Here is a 20,075-nt window from a genome sequence, read left to right on the forward strand (position 1 = left end):
TTTTTTAAAGTAATCTTTTTTAAATTTAAATATTTTATAATTTTGTATACATATTTTAAAAAATAAAATAAAATAAAATATATATATATTTTTTTTATATACGGAAGTCGACTTTCGTAATGTTTTTTGACTTTCGGAAGTCGACTTCCGGTGATGTTTTTTGACTTCCGAAAGTCGACTTCCGGTGATGTTTTTTGACTTTCGGAAGTCGACTTCCGGTGATAATTTTTGACTTCCGGTGATGATTTTTGACTTCCGAAAGTCGACTTCCGGTGATATATTTTGACTTCCGGAAGTCATATATTTTGACTTCCGAAAGTCTACATAATTTTGGGGGTGTGGTGTCTGTGAAGTTTGTTAAATGGTCAAAGGGTTTTATAGGAATTTAAAGAAAGTTTGGAGGTGTAGAAGAAATTTTGGAGGTGCAGGAAGAAAGACCCGGTTATTCCTTATGAGTAGCCCATATAATGTACGTGTTGTTAATGAGCAATGACGCCACGAATCCAATGGCAATCTCAACAAAACTAGGCCCATTACATCATGTTAGCACGGACGGTTCAGATCGTAACATTATCCATCACGTACGGCATCAGATCTAACAGAACCATCACGCGCCATGGAGCCGCCAACTCCCACTTCTCCGCTATATAACTGCAGCACCTCACGTTTTCATTGCCCTACTTCGCAATTCCAATTCGTGTTACTTGATTTACCACCAAAAACAGCCACCACAGGTTTCAATTTCGTCTTCGAACAAGGAAAAGCACAATCTTTCCTCGGCGACGAACCTGTCTCTCTTTTTTGAGGTACTTCCAGCGTTCCCTTCACTCTCGGTTAGGGTTTTGTGTTTGAAACCCTAGGGATTTTAGTTGATTGGAAATACCTGTTGTTATATTGTCCTGGTTATCTGTCTTTGAAACCAAATGTTGTGTTGTGCTGATGCCTGCATTGGATTATCTGGTGTTGGTGATCTTACATTTCGAATTATTGTTAATATGATTTAAATTCAAGGTTTCACCTTCAGTGCCCTCGCTAATTGGTTTTTATGAATTTTGTTATCTAGGTAAAGACATTTTATTCTAGTATGGCAGATAGTGAATCCGTTGTTACCGAAGCATCCGCTCATTCCGGTGCGGAGGCATATGCTTCGGCTGGTTATGTGGAGTCTGGAACAAATCCTGCTGTCGAGGCAGGTTCTACTGCTGATCAACCTTCTGGAGAAGGAGCTCAGTCCACTTCAACCTATGGATTTGGTTATTCTAATACTGGTGATGTGAATTCTTATGCTGGGGATCCGAATTCTGTTCTACAACAATCCCAATTCAATGCAACTGGTGATACCAAGCCAGCTGGTGGAGTGCCTGATGCTAACGAGGCCTCTGCTGGGGTTGGAAGCACTGCTGCTGAGCCTGCTCTGGCTTCTGACTACAGTTCATCTATCAATGGTGGTGTAGTCGGTTCAGTGACGAATGTTGGCGGACTTGAAAACGGGAATGCATTGGAAAACATTGACGGGTCAGCTGATGAAAAACAACTCGCAGATGGCTACGGTGTGTTTTTTTTTTTTTTGTTTTTCTTTTCATGTTATTAATATATTTTTATGTAGTAATGTCAAGCTTAGGGGCAGAACTATTTGGTGTATAGTTACGAGGAAGACATAAAAGGTCTTAATGGTTTAGTAACTAGCAAATATCTAGCAGAGCTTTCTGCAATTTCTTGTTATGATTTCCACGGGAAGTAGCATATCCATGTAAGTAGCATATCCATGTTGATAGTCAGTGATTTTTCATAACAGTTTATATATGAAAAAAAAGGAGTTTTACTCATCACACTCACTGGAAGTGGAGTTGAAGGCTGTAAAGGAGTGGTCTCTAGTTTACATAGCATACAGGTCTAAGAGAGTAGATGTAGAGTATTTTTAGACGCAAGTCGAACTTGCTTGTCCAGTCAGATAGCCACATCAATTTGAATAAAAATATGCAGAAGGAGTAATGCGATGCTTCTGGTATACGTGATTTGAGATATGATGTGAAAGAAAACGAAATACTTTGGTGTGATGCTGTTTGGATATTTATGTTCACTTTAATTTCGAGTGGCTTGATATTTAGTCTAGGTTAAACTTATAATTTGACATGGTTCAATTGAAAATATGGATAGACCTTATTTTGTGTATAAATATGACCATGCACTTAAAAATTGTAGGAATAAAACTAGTGTGATTTCCTGTTGGATGTTGTCTTTTATATTACTAATCCAATGTTTATTGTATGTGAGCCTTTCAGTAATTCTTTTTTTGTAACTTTTGCTCGTCTATGAACATGGTGCTATTTATTCAATTTTTTCTTACCATTAGCAGCTGCCTTGTCTGCTGAGGAAGATCGACTATGGAATATTGTAAGAGCTAATTCTTTAGACTTCAGTGCCTGGACTTCCTTGATTGAAGAGACAGAGAAGGTAGCCGAGGTATGTTTGTTGACTTGAATTACATTTCTGGGATGCGCTACTATTTTCATATTTCAGATGCACAGTTGGGGTGATTGGGTAATTTTTTGTATCTGGTGTTATCATGTATGAAACTGTTTTTTGAATGTTTATGGCGGAAGAGTTGGCAGCCAAATACTTGTTAAATATCTGTTTTTATATTTGTTAGATATTTTCTTTACTCAGCACTGTATAACATGTAATGTAATACAAACCAGTATTCTAACAAGGTTGGCTGTGAATAAATAACTGATTCATGTCCCATTGCTTTCAGATTTGTTAAATATATGATATAAGATATACAATATAATATGCATTTTATAATAATGCTATATTTTTTTAATTTGTATTTCTGTTGCCTTTGTATTCATAGTTAGAAGTGTCTATATATACAATATTTTTTGTGGGCGGATTCTCTTGTTTTTATTGCAGTAGTCAAACAACTATTTGCAATTTATTGTTCCGTTTGTAATTTTTATTTATTTTGTACCAAGCGACATCCTTTCCCCCTCTTTCCTCTGTACCTAATTTTGTGGATGTTTAATATCCTTGACATTGTTTGGTCAGTTGTGGAGTTAATGCAATATATTTATCACTACTGTGTGGGTCTTCTTTCTGATGGTTGTGAAGCTCATTAATGATTTCTCTGTTGAAGGACAATATTCTGAAGATTCGAAGAGTTTATGATTCCTTTCTAGCAGAATTTCCATTGTGCTATGGTTATTGGAAGAAGTATGCTGACCATGAGGCACGACTTGGCTCTATTGATAAAGTTGTTGAGGTGTATGAGCGTGCTGTTCAAGGGGTTACATATTCAGTGGACATGTGGTTGCATTATTGCATATTTGCTATAAGTACATATGGCGATCCGGACACTGTTCGTAGGTAATGGAAGTTTAGTTGTTTGTCATCCTTTGTTTTTTTCTTTTTGTTTTTTTGCATTGGGAGATTTTGATTTGATTTTCCATTCACTAGGCTCAGCTGTTCATGCCTGCTTTCTAACCTAATTTCAGAATGCGTGCAACAGTGATGTCTCCCTTGTATGGCGGAAAAGCTTTGATGGGATTACATGCCAGAATGTTTTCCATTCTGATGTTTAAATCCTTGGTTTTGAGTCCCCACTATTTTGTGGTAGTTTGAAAATATTAGGGTCATTTTCTCCAATATACTTTTTTTCCATTTGATTTCAAAGTCCATAGTTCTCTAGTTTTTTCTTTTCCTTTTTGGAATGGTAGCTCTGTTTATCTTTGACACTCTGAGGTGCATCAATTTGCAAATTGCTGCCGAGAAGATCACATCTGGTTAAGGGCTAAGATGGCCTCTATGACTGCTCCATTTCTCAGACATAGTATGATTTATTGCAGGAAGGTAAATGCAGCGTTTGGATGTCTTACATGATGTTACGAGTGATTTGTTTGTTCTCCTTGAACATTAGTGCTGCTGTCTCCCATACATGGATGTGCATCAGTAAAGGGATGTTTCAAAAGTGAAATATTAACCAGAACTGTGTGTTAACATGTTTCAGGCTTTTTGAACGAGGATTGGCTTATGTTGGAACAGATTATCTTTCTTTTCCCCTCTGGGATAAATACATTGAATATGAGTACATGCAGCAGGACTGGGCTCGCCTTGCTATAATTTACACCAGAATATTAGAGAATCCAAATCAACAGTTAGATCGGTATTTCAGCAGGTGATTACGTGTTTTAAATATATTTCTCCCCTATTATCAGAAGAAAACTGTTTTTGTTTTAAGTTTTTGCAAATACTCTGTTTTTGGGGTTGATTTTAGTCCCTTGGTGGTGACTGTGTTGCAGCTTCAAAGAGTTAGCTGGAAACCGACCTTTGTCAGAGTTACGAACTGCTGAAGAAGCTGCTGTAAGTGTTGCTTCAGAGGCTACTGGACAAGGTACTGAAGGAGAAGTTCATCCTGATGGTGCAGAGAAGTCTCCTAAATCTGTAAGTGCTGGCTTAACAGAAGCAGAAGCGTTGGAGAAGTATATCGCCATTAGAGAAGAGATCTATAAAAAAGCTAAAGAGTTCGATTCTAAGATCATTGGTTTTGAAACAGCTATCCGAAGGCCCTATTTTCATGTACGGCCTCTCAATGTTGGAGAGCTCGAAAATTGGCACAACTATCTAGATTTTTTGGAAAGGGAAGGTGACTTAAGCAAGGTAACAACTGGTTTCCTTTAAGATTGTATTGTGTTCCTGATTTTTATTGTTATAGACTGACTTACAGTAAGTAATATCTGTTGCATCATATGTTTTATTGGCTAATCCGTTGGATGAAGCAACTTTTTAATCGGGAAATTGAACTGAGACTAAAGCATGGCCCTTCAATTTGGTTTCTTGAGGCTAAGTACTTCAAACCCTAATTTGTCAGTGGACATTCTAGGTTCGTCATGCATTTGTAAAATTTACTCTTTTTAAAGTGCGAATGTTATGCATGCAGGTGTCTTGTTATCTTCATAATCATCTGTCACAGGCAAGGAGGGTCCCTCCTTTCATATTTGAGGGGCCTCTCTGTCCCGCTAAGGAGTATTTCTTGATGCTTTGTATTTTCCTTTTATGTTTTATATTGTTAGTTTTTCTTGTGTCTTTATCATCGATAGCAATTTTTACAACACACTTATTTTTGTGTGATTTAGATTGTCAAGTTGTATGAGAGGTGTGTCATTGCATGTGCCAATTATCCCGAGTATTGGATACGCTATGTTCTCTGTATGGAAGCCAGTGGAAACATGGATCTTGCAAATAATGTTCTTGCCCGAGCCACCCAAGTCTTTGTTAAGGTAATTTCATCTAAATATTATGCATAGAGATGCATTTAACGTTGAGTTCATATAAAGTTTTTAAACTTTGGATGAAGTTAGCATGCAATTTATCTACTCGACTCTGGTACATGACCACTTGTTGATGTTGGTTTTTAAAAGATAAAGTAGTTTACTCTTATTTGGAAATAGTTTTTGAAACTTGAACTTGTGTGTTGATATACTCAAAGTCAAACCTGTGTCTCATTAGGGCAGTAGTATTTGATTATAGTTAATAATTCAGAATAAGGGCTTTAAGCTTTCTCAGTATTTATCCATCTAGAATGTTGTCTAAAGAAATTGATGACTTTGTGATTTCTGGGACTTGTTGCACTTCTAATCATGTTGTCTAAAAATGTTGACATTTCTTTAAGTATGTTGTGACTGGAAATATATAAGTGGTATTTTGGTGCTGTATTGTGTGGTTTTTTCATCTATATTTTACTTTTTTGTGTATGAGAATGATTTCTTTGAAGATACATTGTGGTCAAGTTGTAGATATATAAAAGTTTAGTTCTTTTCTCTTTCCTCTTGACATATGGCCTGCCTGAGGTGAGAGAATCTTTTTGTATGTTGATGTGTCAGAAGGCCTAGTAATGGTGGTAGTAGTAATATAGTTCCAGACATTTGCTTTTAGAAGCATTGGTACTATGTTGAAAATCAGGTTTCCTAAAATTTGAACTTCTAATATATATCTGTCATATTTTTCTTTGGCCTGTCAGTGAGTCATACATTTGCATTCCATTTGTTGGTCCCTTGATTTTGACAACGTAGTGTTCAGTAGTGCCCGAGAAGGATTAACCTTAATTTTTCTATTTAGTCATTTTGCCTGTTTGTCATAATGCAGAGACAACCAGAGATACATCTTTTTTGTGCCCGGTTTAAGGAGCAGAATGGAGATATAGATGGTGCTAGAGCTGCCTATCAACTTGTGCATACTGAAACTTCCCCTGGTCTTCTTGAAGCAATAATCAGGCATGCCAATATGGAACGCCGATTGGTATGCTGGCTTGTGTGACTCTTTCTAGATTTGACTTATTTTCTAGGTTGATTTGTTTAACGATTTTCTATACGTCGATATTACAGGGAAAAATGGAGGATGCCTTCTCCTTGTATGAACAGGCCATTGCTATTGAGAAAGGAAAAGAACATTCACAAACATTGCCGATGTTGTTTGCTCAGTATTCTCGATTTGTTTATTTGGTAATGTCCTTAACATTTTTTCATGCAAATACTCTTCTGTGTGCTTGTTCTTATCTAAAGCTGGCTATTCTTTTGACATGTATTCCTTTTTCTTTTCAGAAGAAAAGTGTTCAGCTCCCTTAAACTTTTTGATGTGTTTGCTAGTAGACACGTTAAACTTGTCATAATTGTTCCTTAAACTTGGGTTTCTTTGCAATCAAATACTTTAAATTTTATATCTTTTTTGTTCATAGTGCCCAAATTTCAATTTTGTATCTCATTCCTTTTGTGAATAGTGTTTTATATTAAATTCAGGTTAGTTTAAATAATTTATTAGTTTTATTTGTATAAATAACTTTTTCAAACATTAATATATAAAAACTGAAAAAAGAATTTTTTTATTATTTGGTAATCTAAATTTGTATTTTTACTATATCTTTTATATATATCACAAAAATTATGTGTCAAAAGGAATACAAAGTCGACTAATAATTGAAAAATAGTATAAATAATTTTAATCTAATGTGATATAAAGAACTATTTGTACAAGGGATTCATTTTTCAATCAATTAGAATGAAAAAGTTTGAGGTTTTATTTTTAAAAAATGTTAAAGTTTTAATATTGATTAGGGTAAAAACAAGTTCATGGTTTCCATTGCAAAGAATATCAGGATAAGGATAACTAGGATAAAATTGAAGTGTAGGATCTCTCTATTTGTAAAAGAGGCAACATTTATGAGGGGTTGAATGCTCTTTTCCTTGTTTTAAACTCTCCCGTTGGTTTTAGAATGCCAACTACTGGTAGTTTGATTAATTTAAACCACAGTTAATTTATTTTACATGTCTTCATTCTGTTAAATTACACTAGCTATTTTGCCTTGTATACTTCTCTTGTATGGCAATAAATAAAGCATCCAAATTATTTTAGGAAGAAAATTACCAATTCAAATTTTTGGCAACTATTAGTTTAATACTTTTCATTTTGTCCTTAGGCTTCTGGGAATGCAGAGAAGGCAAGACAGATTTTAGTTGAGGGGCTGGAGAATGTTTTGTTGTCAAAACCACTGCTTGAGGTCTGTCCTTAATTTTACTTTATCTATATTCACTTTGACTACGTAGTTAGAGATTCTTCTTTTATTTTTGTATAGATGTTTCTCATTGTTAGATGATATAATATTGTGTTTAATAGTTGGGCTCAGCCCATTATGTATTTCTGGGATTTGGCCCATTATCAATATAAATAAACTGTCCTTTGTGTAGGGTTTACACAAGGGAGATTAATCCTAAAACCCTATTTCATCTTATTTTACATGGTATCTAGAGCTTAGGTTAGTTTACTACAGCCACCGTCCCGCCGCCGCTCATTGCCGCCGCTTCTGTCGTCGTCACCGTCGCCGCCGCCGCCGCCGCCGCCGCCGGAGCTGCAGTTTCGACCGACGACCAGACGGTTTTGTTCGTCTCGGCCAGGCGACTCCAACGCCGCAGAGATCGCCGCCATCGGAGCTCTCACGCGCCTCCACGCGCCGCCGCAAGCTCCGGCAGCCGCCACCTCTCCGCCGCGCGTGACGGCGCGTCGCCGGTCGTTTTCTGCGCCGATCAACTTCGCCTGAATCGCCTTCTTGAGCTCTTTCTGAATCTGTGGTTGTTGTTTCAATCGGAGCACCTTGAATTTTTAGGGTTTCTCCCTCTATGGCTTCTTCCGCTGCCAATTCGAGTGTGTCATCTTCAAGCACTCCGCTGTCTGAACCCTCTGTTTATACCAACTACGTCAATGTGCATTTATCCATTGACAAGTTGGATGGCACAAATTACGCGACATGGGCATCCGATATCAAACTTTGGCTCAAGAGTCAAGGATATGAAGATCATCTCACCCAGAGTGTAACTACAGTTGCTGCAGATGAAGTTTCCCGCTGGACGAAAATTGATGCCCAATTATGCATCGTCATTAAGTCCACCATTAACTCTTCGCTGAAACAAATGTTTCGTTCATATGAAACATGTTCAGACGTTTGGGCACAGGCCAAGTTGTTATACACCAATGACACTCAATGTCTTTATGGTGTTTGTCAGGATCTTTTCAAAGTTGTTGCTCCGCAGAGTCCTGGACCCATGGCTGAATATTTGGGCAAAATTCATGCCCTTCTGCATGAGTTTAATGAGTTATTGCCTCCGGCCTCCACTCCAGCTGAAGAACTTGAGCAACGGTCAAAGTTCTTTATGTTATTGGCATTACATGGTCTTTCTGATGAATATTCCCATGTTCGCGACCAGATTTTGGGGTCTCCTGTTGTGCCCAACTTCACTGCTACTAGTTCTGCCCTTTTACGTGTGCCAAGAAAACAAATCATTGATACATCTACTTGTGCTGATGATTCCTCAGTCTTGGTCTCTCAGCGGGATGATCGCAATCGTTCTCGCAAGCCGGGAAAGGGACGACCCAAGTGTGACCATTGTGGCAAATTAGGCCACAAGATTGACAAATGTTATGCTCTACATGGACGTCCTCCTCGGTCTGCTGCAGTAGTTCACTCTGATCCTCCTCCCCGATCAGCGACTGTGGATCCTGCTTCATCTGATACCGCAGGGCACCCTGCCATTTTCTACGACTTTCTCAAATGGTATGAGGAACGTCAAAGTTCTAGTTCTACTACATCTGCCTCTGTTGCACGCACAGGTACATCATTCGTTGGCCTGACTCACTCTGATTCTCTTGGTCCTTGGGTTCTTGACTCAGGCGCCACAGACCATATTACTGGTAACAAATCTTTGTTTTCTTCTTTGTCTTGTCCGGATCATTTACCCTCAGTTACAATGGCTGATGGGTCTAGAGTCTCATCTCATGGTGTTGGTACTGTTAATATTTTTCCATCCATATCCATTGATCATGTTCTTTATGTTCCTGGGTCTCCATTCAATTTATTATCTGTCAGTCGACTAACTCGTTCTCTTGATTGTATTATTTCCTTTACCAAAGATTCTGTTTGTTTACAGGACCGGAGTTCGAGACACATGATTGGCACCGGATGTGAGTCTCATGGTCTGTATCATCTTCGTCCTCCTTCACATGTTGGCGCGGCTATGGAATCACCATCCCTTCTTCATGCACAATTTGGTCATCCCAGCCTTGCCAAACTGCAACAACTTGTCCCCAGCTTGTCCAAGTTATCTAGTTTGTCGTGTGAGTCTTGTCAATTAGGAAAGCATAGTCGTAGTTCGTTTCCTTGTAGTGTCTCACAACGAGCTTTGTCCCCTTTTGCATTAGTTCATTCGGACATTTGGGGACCTAGTCGTGTTAAGTCTACTTTAGGTTTTCAATATTTTGTTACTTTTATTGATGATTATTCAAGATGTACTTGGTTATATTTAATGAAAAATCGTTCTGAGTTGTTCTCTATTTTTCAATCATTCTTTCATGAAATTAAAACACAGTTTGGGGTTTCTATTCGAAATTTGCGGAGTGATAATGGTCGTGAATATCTCTCTCAATCCTTCAAACATTTTATGGCTTCTCAGGGCATTCTTCATCAAACATCATGCGCTTATACACCCCAACAAAATGGAGTGGCTGAGCGCAAGAATAGGCACCTTATTGAAACAACTCGCACTCTTTTAATTCATGGTGCAGTTCCTTCACATTTTTGGGGTGATGCGGTTCTTACTGCTTGTTATCTTATTAATCGCATGCCTTCTTTAGTCTTGCATAACCAAGTTCCTCATTCTATTTTATTTCCTCACGACCCTCTTCACCCTTTACCTCTTAAAGTCTTTGGGTCCACATGTTTTGTTCATGATTTTAGTCCTGGCTTGGATAAGTTGTCTCCGAGAGCCCACAAATGTGTCTTCTTAGGATTCCCCCGCTCACAAAAAGGGTATAAGTGTTTCTCTCCTTCCCTCAATCGTCATTTTATCTCCGCTGATGTCACCTTTGACGAGTCTTCTTTTTACTTCACACACCCCTCTTCTCGTTGTGAGCCACCATCTACTACTATAGATATCCCTGTTGTGTGTGATCCTCCTAGTGTGCCCACTTCCAGTGCCACCTCGGATTCTCCTCAGCCACCTCCGAGTGTACCTATTGCGGATAGACCACCTCTTCAGGTTTATAGCAGAAGACATCGTTGCCAACCACCAACTCATGACTCACATCAAGTGCCGAGTTATTTGTCTCCTCCGGTTCCAACAACTGAGTCTGATCTTCCCATTGCCCTTCGTAAAGGTATGCGTTCTACCCGTAATCATTCTCCTCATTATGCTGCTTTGAGTTATCATAGAATCTCTCCATCTTTCTATACATGCCTTTCGTCTATTTCCTCTTTGTCAATTCCAAAATCTTTAGGTGATGCATTAGCCCACCCTGGTTGGCGTCAGGCCATGCTTGATGAATTGAGTGCTCTCAGGCATAGTGGAACATGGGATCTTGTTCAATTACCATCCGGGAAATCTGTTGTTGGTTGCAGGTGGGTCTATGCTATCAAAGTTGGCCCTGATGGCACTGTTGACCGTCTCAAAGCTCGCCTTGTTGCCAAAGGTTACACACAGATCTTTGGTTTGGATTATGGTGATACTTTTTCTCCAGTGGCCAAGATGGCATCTGTTCGCTTATTCATTGCCATGGCTGCTCTTCGCCAATGGCCTCTTCACCAACTTGATGTCAAAAATGCATTCCTCAATGGCGATTTGAATGAAGAAATTTATATGGAGCAACCTCCGGGTTTTGTTGCTCAGGGGGAGTCTTCTGGATTGGTTTGTCGTCTTCACAAATCTTTATATGGCCTAAAGCAGTCTCCTCGGGCCTGGTTTGGAAAATTCAGTAGTGTTGTTCAACAATTTGGCATGTCTCGCAGTGAAGTGGATCATTCAGTTTTTTATCGTCACTCCAGTGCTGGATGTATCTACTTAATAGTGTATGTTGATGACATTGTTCTCACAGGAAGCGACAACCTTGGCATCTCCCTCTTAAAGCAACATCTTTGTCGTCATTTTCAGACCAAAGATCTTGGAAAACTCAGGTATTTCTTGGGTATTGAAGTAGCACAATCCAATAGTGGTATTGTCATATCTCAGAGGAAATATGCATTGGATATTCTGGAGGAAACTGGATTAATGAATTCTAAAGCAGTAGAAACACCCATGGATCCTAATATTAAACTTCTACCTAAACAGGGGGAGCCTTTCTCAGATCCTGAACAGTACAGACGGTTAGTTGGAAAGTTGAATTATCTTACTGTTACTCGTCCTGATATTTCCTTTGCTGTTAGCGTGGTGAGTCAATTCCTTAATTCCCCATGTGAAGAACATTGGAATGCAGTTATTCGCATATTAAAGTATATCAAAAGCTCTCCTGGAAAAGGTTTACTATATGATTCCAACTCTGATACAAAAGTTGTATGTTATTCAGATGCTGACTGGGCAGGATCTCCTTCCGACAGAAGATCTACTTCCGGATATTGTGTCTCAATTGGTGGTAATTTGATCTCTTGGAAGAGCAAGAAACAAAGTGTTGTGGCAAGATCTAGTGCAGAAGCAGAATATAGAGCTATGGCTTTAGCCACATGTGAACTTGTTTGGCTTAAGCAATTGCTTCAAGAATTGCAATTTGGAGATGTCACTCAAATGACACTCATATGTGACAATCAGGCTGCTCTTCATATTAGCTCTAATCCTGTCTTTCATGAGAGGACCAAACACATTGAAATTGACTGTCACTTCATTCGAGAAAAAATCCTATCCGGGGACATCAAGACCGAGTTTGTCAATTCAAGTGATCAATTAGCAGATATTTTCACTAAGTCTCTTCGAGGACCTAGAATTGATTATCTTTGTAACAAGCTTGGTACATACGATTTGTATGCACCAGCTTGAGGGGGAGTGTTAGATGATATAATATTGTGTTTAATAGTTGGGCTCAGCCCATTATGTATTTCTGGGATTTGGCCCATTATCAATATAAATAAACTGTCCTTTGTGTAGGGTTTACACAAGGGAGATTAATCCTAAAACCCTATTTCATCTTATTTTACACTCATATCTAATCAGATTCTTAATTCAATAACATGCAGGCCTTATTGCATTTTGAGGCTATTCAACCCTTGCCAAAGCAAGTTGATATTGACTTTCTGGAGTCATCGGTTTGCAAATTCATAATGCCTAACTCGGAGAGTCCTGGTGTAGCAAGTGCAATTGAGCGTGAAGAACTTTCTAGTATTTTTCTGGAGGTAAGTCCTTGTCAGAAGGATGTTCTAGAATGTGTTTTAAATAAGTTTCCTTGAGTAATTAAATATTGCCTTTAGGATATTATTTTACTTTTTCTGGTGTATGTTTATTAGTTATTATTCCATGTCTAAATTTCCAGTGGGTCGATTGATCCTTGTAACTGACTGCCCCGTGAGGCACGGCTTTTACTGACTGTGAAGAATTACATCAACTTTGAAACGTGAAATCAAATTGATGCTAAGTAAAGAAATATATAATGGTTTAATCTACAGTCTACTGATAATTGTTAAGCTTGAGGTTGTGACATGAAAGTACAGGTGATTAAAGTGGTTAATGATTGGTAAATTTAAATATGTTGTCTTTGTATGCTGGTTGTGCTTGCTTCTGTGTCTAGTGTGTGGGGGTGTTTTTGTCTTTTCGAGTAATGAGATTGAGAAGAGATAATGGTAATCATATCAAGATTGGTTTAATTTATTAATTTTGACAGCCCTTGATCTGAAGTTTAGTTCTTTTAACACTAACCTCTCTCATTTGCAGTACTAGTCTTATTATCGGATAATTGTCATGGCTTGGTGTAACTAGGGGGCACTGATGTATGCCAGGAAATTAGAATTTCATTCAAGTCTTTGAATGAAAACTGAATAATCATGACCAAAGTAGAAAGTTGAACATGTTCACAGTACAAAAATATAGGAGTCAGTGGAGGGAATTTAGCAGTGGTGATATTGATACGTTTCACTGCCTTGAATTTAACTTTTGTCTTTCTGAACGGTTTTGAAATGGTAATTGCCTTGAATTTAACGTGTGTCTCTTTGAACGGTTTTGAAATGGTAGTTTATTGTAACACTGCTTCACATATACCATTGGCAGTATAATATATCTTTATTCTGTTACCTCTTCTCTTTATAATTATCTTAATTGGATACATTTTCTACGATATTGTACACATATTTGATGGTCTTTTGCTATTGTTTTCAAAGAATTATTATATCTTAATTTTTTAATGAGTATGTGTCTCTTTCTTCAAAGGCCTCCTTTGTCTTTCTATACTTTACATGTTGAATTTGAATATTATTCATTTTTTTGAATTGTTTATTTTCTAGTTTTTGAATCTCTTTGGAGATGTTCAATCAATCAAGAGGGCAGAGGATAGGCATGCCAAATTGTTTCTGCCACACAGAAGCATGTCAGAGTTGAAAAAACGTCATGCTGAGGATTTCTTAGCTTCAGACAAAGTTAAAGTGTCAAGAGCTTATTCTGCTCAATCACCTGCCCAATCCGTGGTTGGTGCGTATCCAAATGCACAAAACCAATGGACTAATTATGGAGTACAACCTCAAACTTGGCCTCCGGTTACACAAGCACAAGGGCAACAATGGACTGCTGGTTACACCCAACAGGTATAGTATCCTTTCTTCTTATTTGCTGGCTTATTGTGTATGTAGGGTTTATACGTGTGAATCACTGACCCTGGATATTGTTTTAGGCTGTTTAGACTGTCAAATCTGTCAAGCTAAGCTAACTCCATGTTCCCTACTTTTGTTTGCTATACTTGTTAATCAGATATCATCCTGATTGTGTTTTTAGAAACGAATGTGGACATATAATATGTGACAAACCCATTCCATTAAGCTTCAGCATTATTAAAGTATAATTTCTCCTTAAATTCTTGCAGTTTAACTCCATGATTGCTTTAAGCATCTTTATCAAAGTTAGCGCCATTGAGCTTGTGTTTCCGCATTTTTCTTATTATACTATCTCATTTTTTAGTTAAAATTAATCTTTATACTAATTTTAATTTTATAATTTTATTTAATTATAAAATGTGTTATTATAATTTGACGTGTAATTTATAATTTGAATGAAAACAATATTGGAAAGACAATATAGATTCATATTTGCATAAAAGAAGAGAATAATAGTTTTAGGGTTTGAAATATTGAAAATTAAAATATAATTAAGGGTAAAATAAGATAATGTGTACACAAAAAGTGTGTCATGAATGTGCATTGTTTTGGTGTGTACTAAAATGAGTAGTATTTCTATGGTAGACCTAACATTTTTTTCTGGTGTTCTGTGTCATTGTGTGTTTGTACACCTATATTGCTGTGTACCAAAATGATTAGTATTTCTATGATGGAGCTAACATTTTTTATTGGTGTTCTGTGTCATTGAGTGTTTGTACACCTATATTCATAAAATAAGCACCTGAGTTAGGTGTAATATTAATTCGTTGTTTAATTGAAACTGTTATATTATTTTGTGGTCAATCTGGTGTCATTCTCCGCCAATTGTTTCGGCAGGTTGATAGAGTCATATATGTTCTATACTGATTCATTCTGATTTGGTACAGGCTTCCTATGGGGCTTATGCTGGATATGGCGGCAATTATGCAAATTCTCAATTGCCCGCATCAGTTCCACCTAGTACTGCATACGGTGCCTACCCTCCTTCTTATCCTGCACAGGTACAACCAGTTTCTCTATATTTTTATGATTATTTTCCCTCTAACATGTATTCGGATTAGTCGATACAATTCTATTCAGTTGTTCATGGGACTTTTATTTTGTGATTTTGTTTTTGTATTGAAAAAGGGAAAGTGAACGAATAAAGGAAATATGCAGAGTTCCGTGCAATTTTTTTTATGACTCACCTAACGTTGTTTGTTGTTTATATATTTAGATAGATAGATAGATTCTGGTAAACATAAGCATGGTTAGTTTTATTAAGGGTGATTCTTTTGTTATGAATTTGAATTTCAGCCGGCGGTTCCTCAACAGACCTATGCGCAACCTGTTGCAGCCCCTGCACAGCAACCTGCTGCAGTTCCTCAAGCCTATTACGGGAGTTATTACTGAGTTCACAAAATGAGATGTCAACTGTTTTCGCCTCCTGTATTTTTTTACTTTGTTTTATAGGTAATTTGATATTTTAGGTATGGAGCACAGTTGTAGTTATACAATTGAAGATAGAAAATCGTTTTGACTAATTTGCTATTGTTTTTTTTTAGTTTTTTCAGTGTACATTCTATTGGTAATTTTCTTTTCACCGGTTAGTATTTGTTTTTTTTTTAATGCGGATTAAGTAACATTTTGGTGTCTCATGTTTGAAAGGAGTTCGAATTTTTAAATTCTGAGTTCGTTTGGAAAATGTATCCCTCTTTTTGCTGCTGTACGAATTATGCATAGGCCAAAAATACAGGCTGAGAACCATTAGCTGGCATATTTGATTATTTAAATTCATTCAAGTTCGTCTTTAAAGTTTGGGTTAAATATGTTTTTGGTTCCTCGAGTTTGAGCGAAATTTGGGTTTAGTCCCTCATCAAAACTTTTGACCAATTTAGTCCTTTATCTTCCAAAATGTGTGAATTTAATCTTTCTAACCAAATTTTGTTAAGTTTATTTGACATTTCAAGTGCATTTCATGATAGTATTTAAATTGTTTATATTGTTTGACATATTTTTGCTTCAATGTTAATTTAAATATTATCATGAAATGCGCTTGAAATGTCAGATAAACTTAACAAAATTTGGTTAAAAAGACTAAATTCACGTATTTTGAAAGATGAATGACTAAATTGGTCAAATGTTTTGATGAGGGACTAATTTCAAATTTTGCTGAAACTTGAGGGACAAAAACATATTTAACCCTTAAAATTTTTTACAATTTTACTTGGTCTATGTTTATCCGTTTTAAGTGAATCTGTGATAAAATAGGTTTTCGTTATCAACTTATGTAATTTTGGTTTTTCATTTGGAATTTAAGCAATTAATTTTAGAGTTGAAAGCGGGGTAAATTATAGAAGTTTTTTTAAAGTAGTAAATTTATAAATGAAGTTAGTGGTTTTGGAAACACTTTTCCAAATCGAACAACCGTTAGAGGGAATTAAAGCTGTCTTGAACAAAAATGCATTTGAAACAACAAAATAATAGAAAGAGTTGTAATTAAACAAGTAAGCTATTTATTAAAAAAGCTGTAATTTTTTATTTTATTTTGATTAAATAGTGTATAAATATTTTTTTCAATCACTTTTCAGTTGTCAGTTCCTTCTTTAAATTTCTTCTTTGTTTTCATTTAACATAATTTTTTTGTTCTTTTAACGTTTGTGTGGGTTAGATATGATTTTAATAAATATATTTTTCACTAGATTGGGTTTATTAAGTCAATGTTTTGAATTTTATTGTTACATACTTTTTCGATATTTATTGTTTTCTATTTCTTATTCAAATGCCTATTAAAATTCATATAACAATTATTTAAATATTTAGGTAGTAGTTTCAAACATTTTACTATTAGTTTTACATTACTTGCGGATGATCATGTCACATTCCTATAATAAATTCAAAGATCACTAACTCAAACGAATTTAATACTAATAGAAAATACTAATCGAATAGAAATAGAACTATCTTTTCATATAGATATTCCTTCAACACAACATAGGTCATCGAAAGGATCTCGAAGACCCACCAACGCACGAAAGCTGAGATCTTTCAGAAAATAGATTCCTATTCGAAGGGTGCATAACTGCATGGATAAGCTCACACTAACCCGTCAATTTGGGATTCAATTCGGTTCCGAGGTATCGGGAAGGAATTGGAATGTAATAATATCGATTCATCCAGATACAGAATAATTCAAATCTTTGAAAGAGGTTTTGTAAGTTTTCTTTTGAACTTTTGGGATAGTTTAGATGACTTTAATAGGAAGTTTTGAACTTTTGGGATAGTTTAGATGATTTTAATAAGAAGTTTTAACATTGATGATGATTAATCTTGAAATGATATACTGAGAAGGATTTTTAAAGGATGTTAATGATAACATAAGACTCCAGACATTCATAATTCTCATGATAATGATAGATTTACTTCAATTTTTTTATTTTGTTGAAATTAAAATATCTCATGATAATTAAAATATAATTATTTATTTATAAAGAGATACTATAGTAAAAAAAAAAAAACAGGAGCTATTTCACCGTGAATTGTTTGTTCTAGACAATAAGTAAAAGATGTGCATAATACCTAAAATAAATGTATAATTGTTCATCCACTAAAGGCATGTGTTCACACATAAGGAAAATAAAAGTGCTCTTTCATAAAATATAAAAAAAATTACTTTGATATACTTTTACATTCATTTAATACAGATATTTTCATTTGTTTTTCATTAATATAAATAATGTTTATACAGTAAAAGATATTAACTATTACTTGAAGATTTTATCTGTTGACAGTTCAATCGTTAGGAAATTGAGAATAATGAATACACGATCTATTAAACATTATTTACAATATTACATGAATCATGACTTAAATATAGTGGACTTATATAAAGATATTTTTTACCTTTGTGTCAAGAATTTTTAAATAATATAATTTTTTAGATGAAATCATCAAACAATATCTATTAGTTAGAATTTTTTTTTAAGTTAAATGCAAGATCTATTTTTGCATCATTTACATTGTTGATTGAATTCTCCTAAAAAAGTTGTGACTTTTTATTGAAGTCTAAATTAAAGATATCATGCTTCGGTAGCCACAACCGTACATAATCATAACATTAGCTCAATTACTATGTGGTGTGTACCCTGAAATCGTAGCTGTTTTGAAATCAATGTGGCTCGTTTATTACAAGAGATCAGCAATTCCATGGTTACGATTTCAATGTCTTTTACTTCTGTGGCCGATTGTTTATCTTGATAATGTATGAAGTATGTGAATGTGCATGAGTAATTTGGTTGGTAAGAACTGAAATTAGTATGCTTGGAATGAATTAAGGTATGGAATTGTATGATAGTGGTGTTTTGGCATGATGATTGAATGCTTGATATGACATGTGAATTTTGTTGGTACAAGAGTTTTAAGGAAAACTCTTGGTGATGGTGATTAGTGTACACTTGATATAGGAGATGTATAGATAAAGGAAGATATCTTGTCATGTTCACATAAGCGGAACGGCTTATGTGGTGAGAGTGGCAGAAGGTCCTAGTCTTGAAACATATTGGGCCCAAGACATTAGAGGATTAACCTTTTGTGTGGTTGGGTGATAACCCCTAGACTCTGCACAGCTTAGAATTCTATACGAAGCGTATGATCCGGATATTGAGTGGAAGAGTCTTGTAATTGTTTGCTTTCACATGATTTGGGTGCCTACTGTTTCGTTTGATTATAACTTGTTTTATCATTTGCTTGCTCGATAACATGTTAAAATATTTTACTCTAGCTTACCCTTCTATTTGTGTTCTGTATTTTGTATGACTTTGCCTTTTTGCAATGATCACCAATTCTATTGGTGTGAGCAGATGTGGAAACCCCTAGTGGTACTCAGGATGGTGAAGATGATGCAGTGTAGGGTGGTTCCCATGGTCTAGGTTGGGACTCACTGTTGAGTCCTTTTGAAGAACTCTTAGTTTATTGTAAATCTCTTGCTCTATAAGCAATCTTTTGTAAAACAATAGTACTCTTGTGTTATATTTTATGACACCGTGGTGTGCTTAAGCTTTTATTCTAAATATATTATGGATAACTGTAATGGTTAGTACATGTATATTTCATGTCATGTGCTCTTTTGTATTATAATAATGTGATGCTTAATTTTAGTAGACTACTCTGTTAGAAATGAGATGTCAACTTGCGGATGATATTGTCACATGATGAATTCAAATCTTTGAAAGAGGTTTTGTAAGTTTTCTTTTGAACTTTTGGTATGGTTTAGATGACTTTAATAGAAAATTTTAACATTGATGATGATTAAAGGTGAAATGATATATTGAGAAGGATTTTTAAAGGATGATAATGAAGACATAAGACTTGAGACATTCATACTTTTCATGATAATGATCGACTCACTTCAACTTTTTTTATTTTGTTAACACTGGAATATTTGCAAATTATCCAAATATTTATTTAATAACCAACATTATTTCGTATAAGAGTAGTTTTTAATAATCAACAAAAGAATAATTATAAGTAGACATTGTTACCATCATCCACTACAACCACCAAAGAAGCAAAAACATAGTAAAGTCATACAATATATGTGATTAGTGGGTATGTTTTCTATTTCACAATGAACTCGTGTTCCTACAAATTATAACTAGGACGATAATAGGAAGATAAATAGTGGAAGAGAAAAAAAATATTTTTACTAAAAAAGTGAAAAATAAAAATGGAAGATATTTCAATTTGAAATTGAGGTTGAGGATAAAATTGTGTCGAAGAAAAAACTGCAAAGGTGAATGACAAATACAAGAATTTTATGATTAATATAAAGAAAAATATGCATTACAATGATGTTTATATGTATTTGTTTAATGTTAGGGTTAAGTGCAATGAACAAGAAAGACGAACACAAACTAGAATACTAAGATGGATATGAAGA

General features: G+C 35.6%; 1 protein-coding gene across 4 annotated transcripts; it reads left to right on the forward strand.

The window, feature by feature from the left end:
• The first annotated feature begins 611 nt into the window (after positions 1-611).
• Positions 612-15,681, forward strand: PRP39 (Tetratricopeptide repeat (TPR)-like superfamily protein). Of its 4 annotated transcripts, XM_085672856.1 has the most exons (15): positions 612-806; positions 1,064-1,550; positions 2,357-2,463; positions 3,137-3,366; positions 3,495-3,560; positions 4,007-4,174; positions 4,299-4,656; positions 5,133-5,276; positions 6,142-6,294; positions 6,381-6,497; positions 7,469-7,549; positions 12,539-12,694; positions 13,796-14,092; positions 15,046-15,159; positions 15,455-15,681. In XM_085672856.1, the coding sequence occupies exons 2-15, from the start codon at positions 1,085-1,087 to the stop codon at positions 15,548-15,550; spliced, it is 2,553 nt and encodes an 850-aa protein (XP_085528982.1). In that variant the 5' UTR covers positions 612-806; positions 1,064-1,084; the 3' UTR covers positions 15,551-15,681. The 4 variants fall into 4 exon arrangements, with proteins under 4 accessions (XP_085528982.1, XP_085528977.1, XP_027926891.1 ...); XM_085672851.1 differs by lacking the exon at positions 3,495-3,560; XM_028071090.2 differs by lacking the exon at positions 3,495-3,560 and having other exon boundaries at positions 614-806; positions 2,354-2,463.
• Positions 15,682-20,075: the final 4,394 nt, after the last annotated feature.

The sequence above is a fragment of the Vigna unguiculata genome, chromosome 1, assembly GCF_037176805.1.
Source record: "Vigna unguiculata cultivar grain cowpea cultivar isolate G323 ecotype 2 chromosome 1, ASM3717680v1, whole genome shotgun sequence".
NCBI lineage: Eukaryota > Viridiplantae > Streptophyta > Magnoliopsida > Fabales > Fabaceae > Vigna > Vigna unguiculata.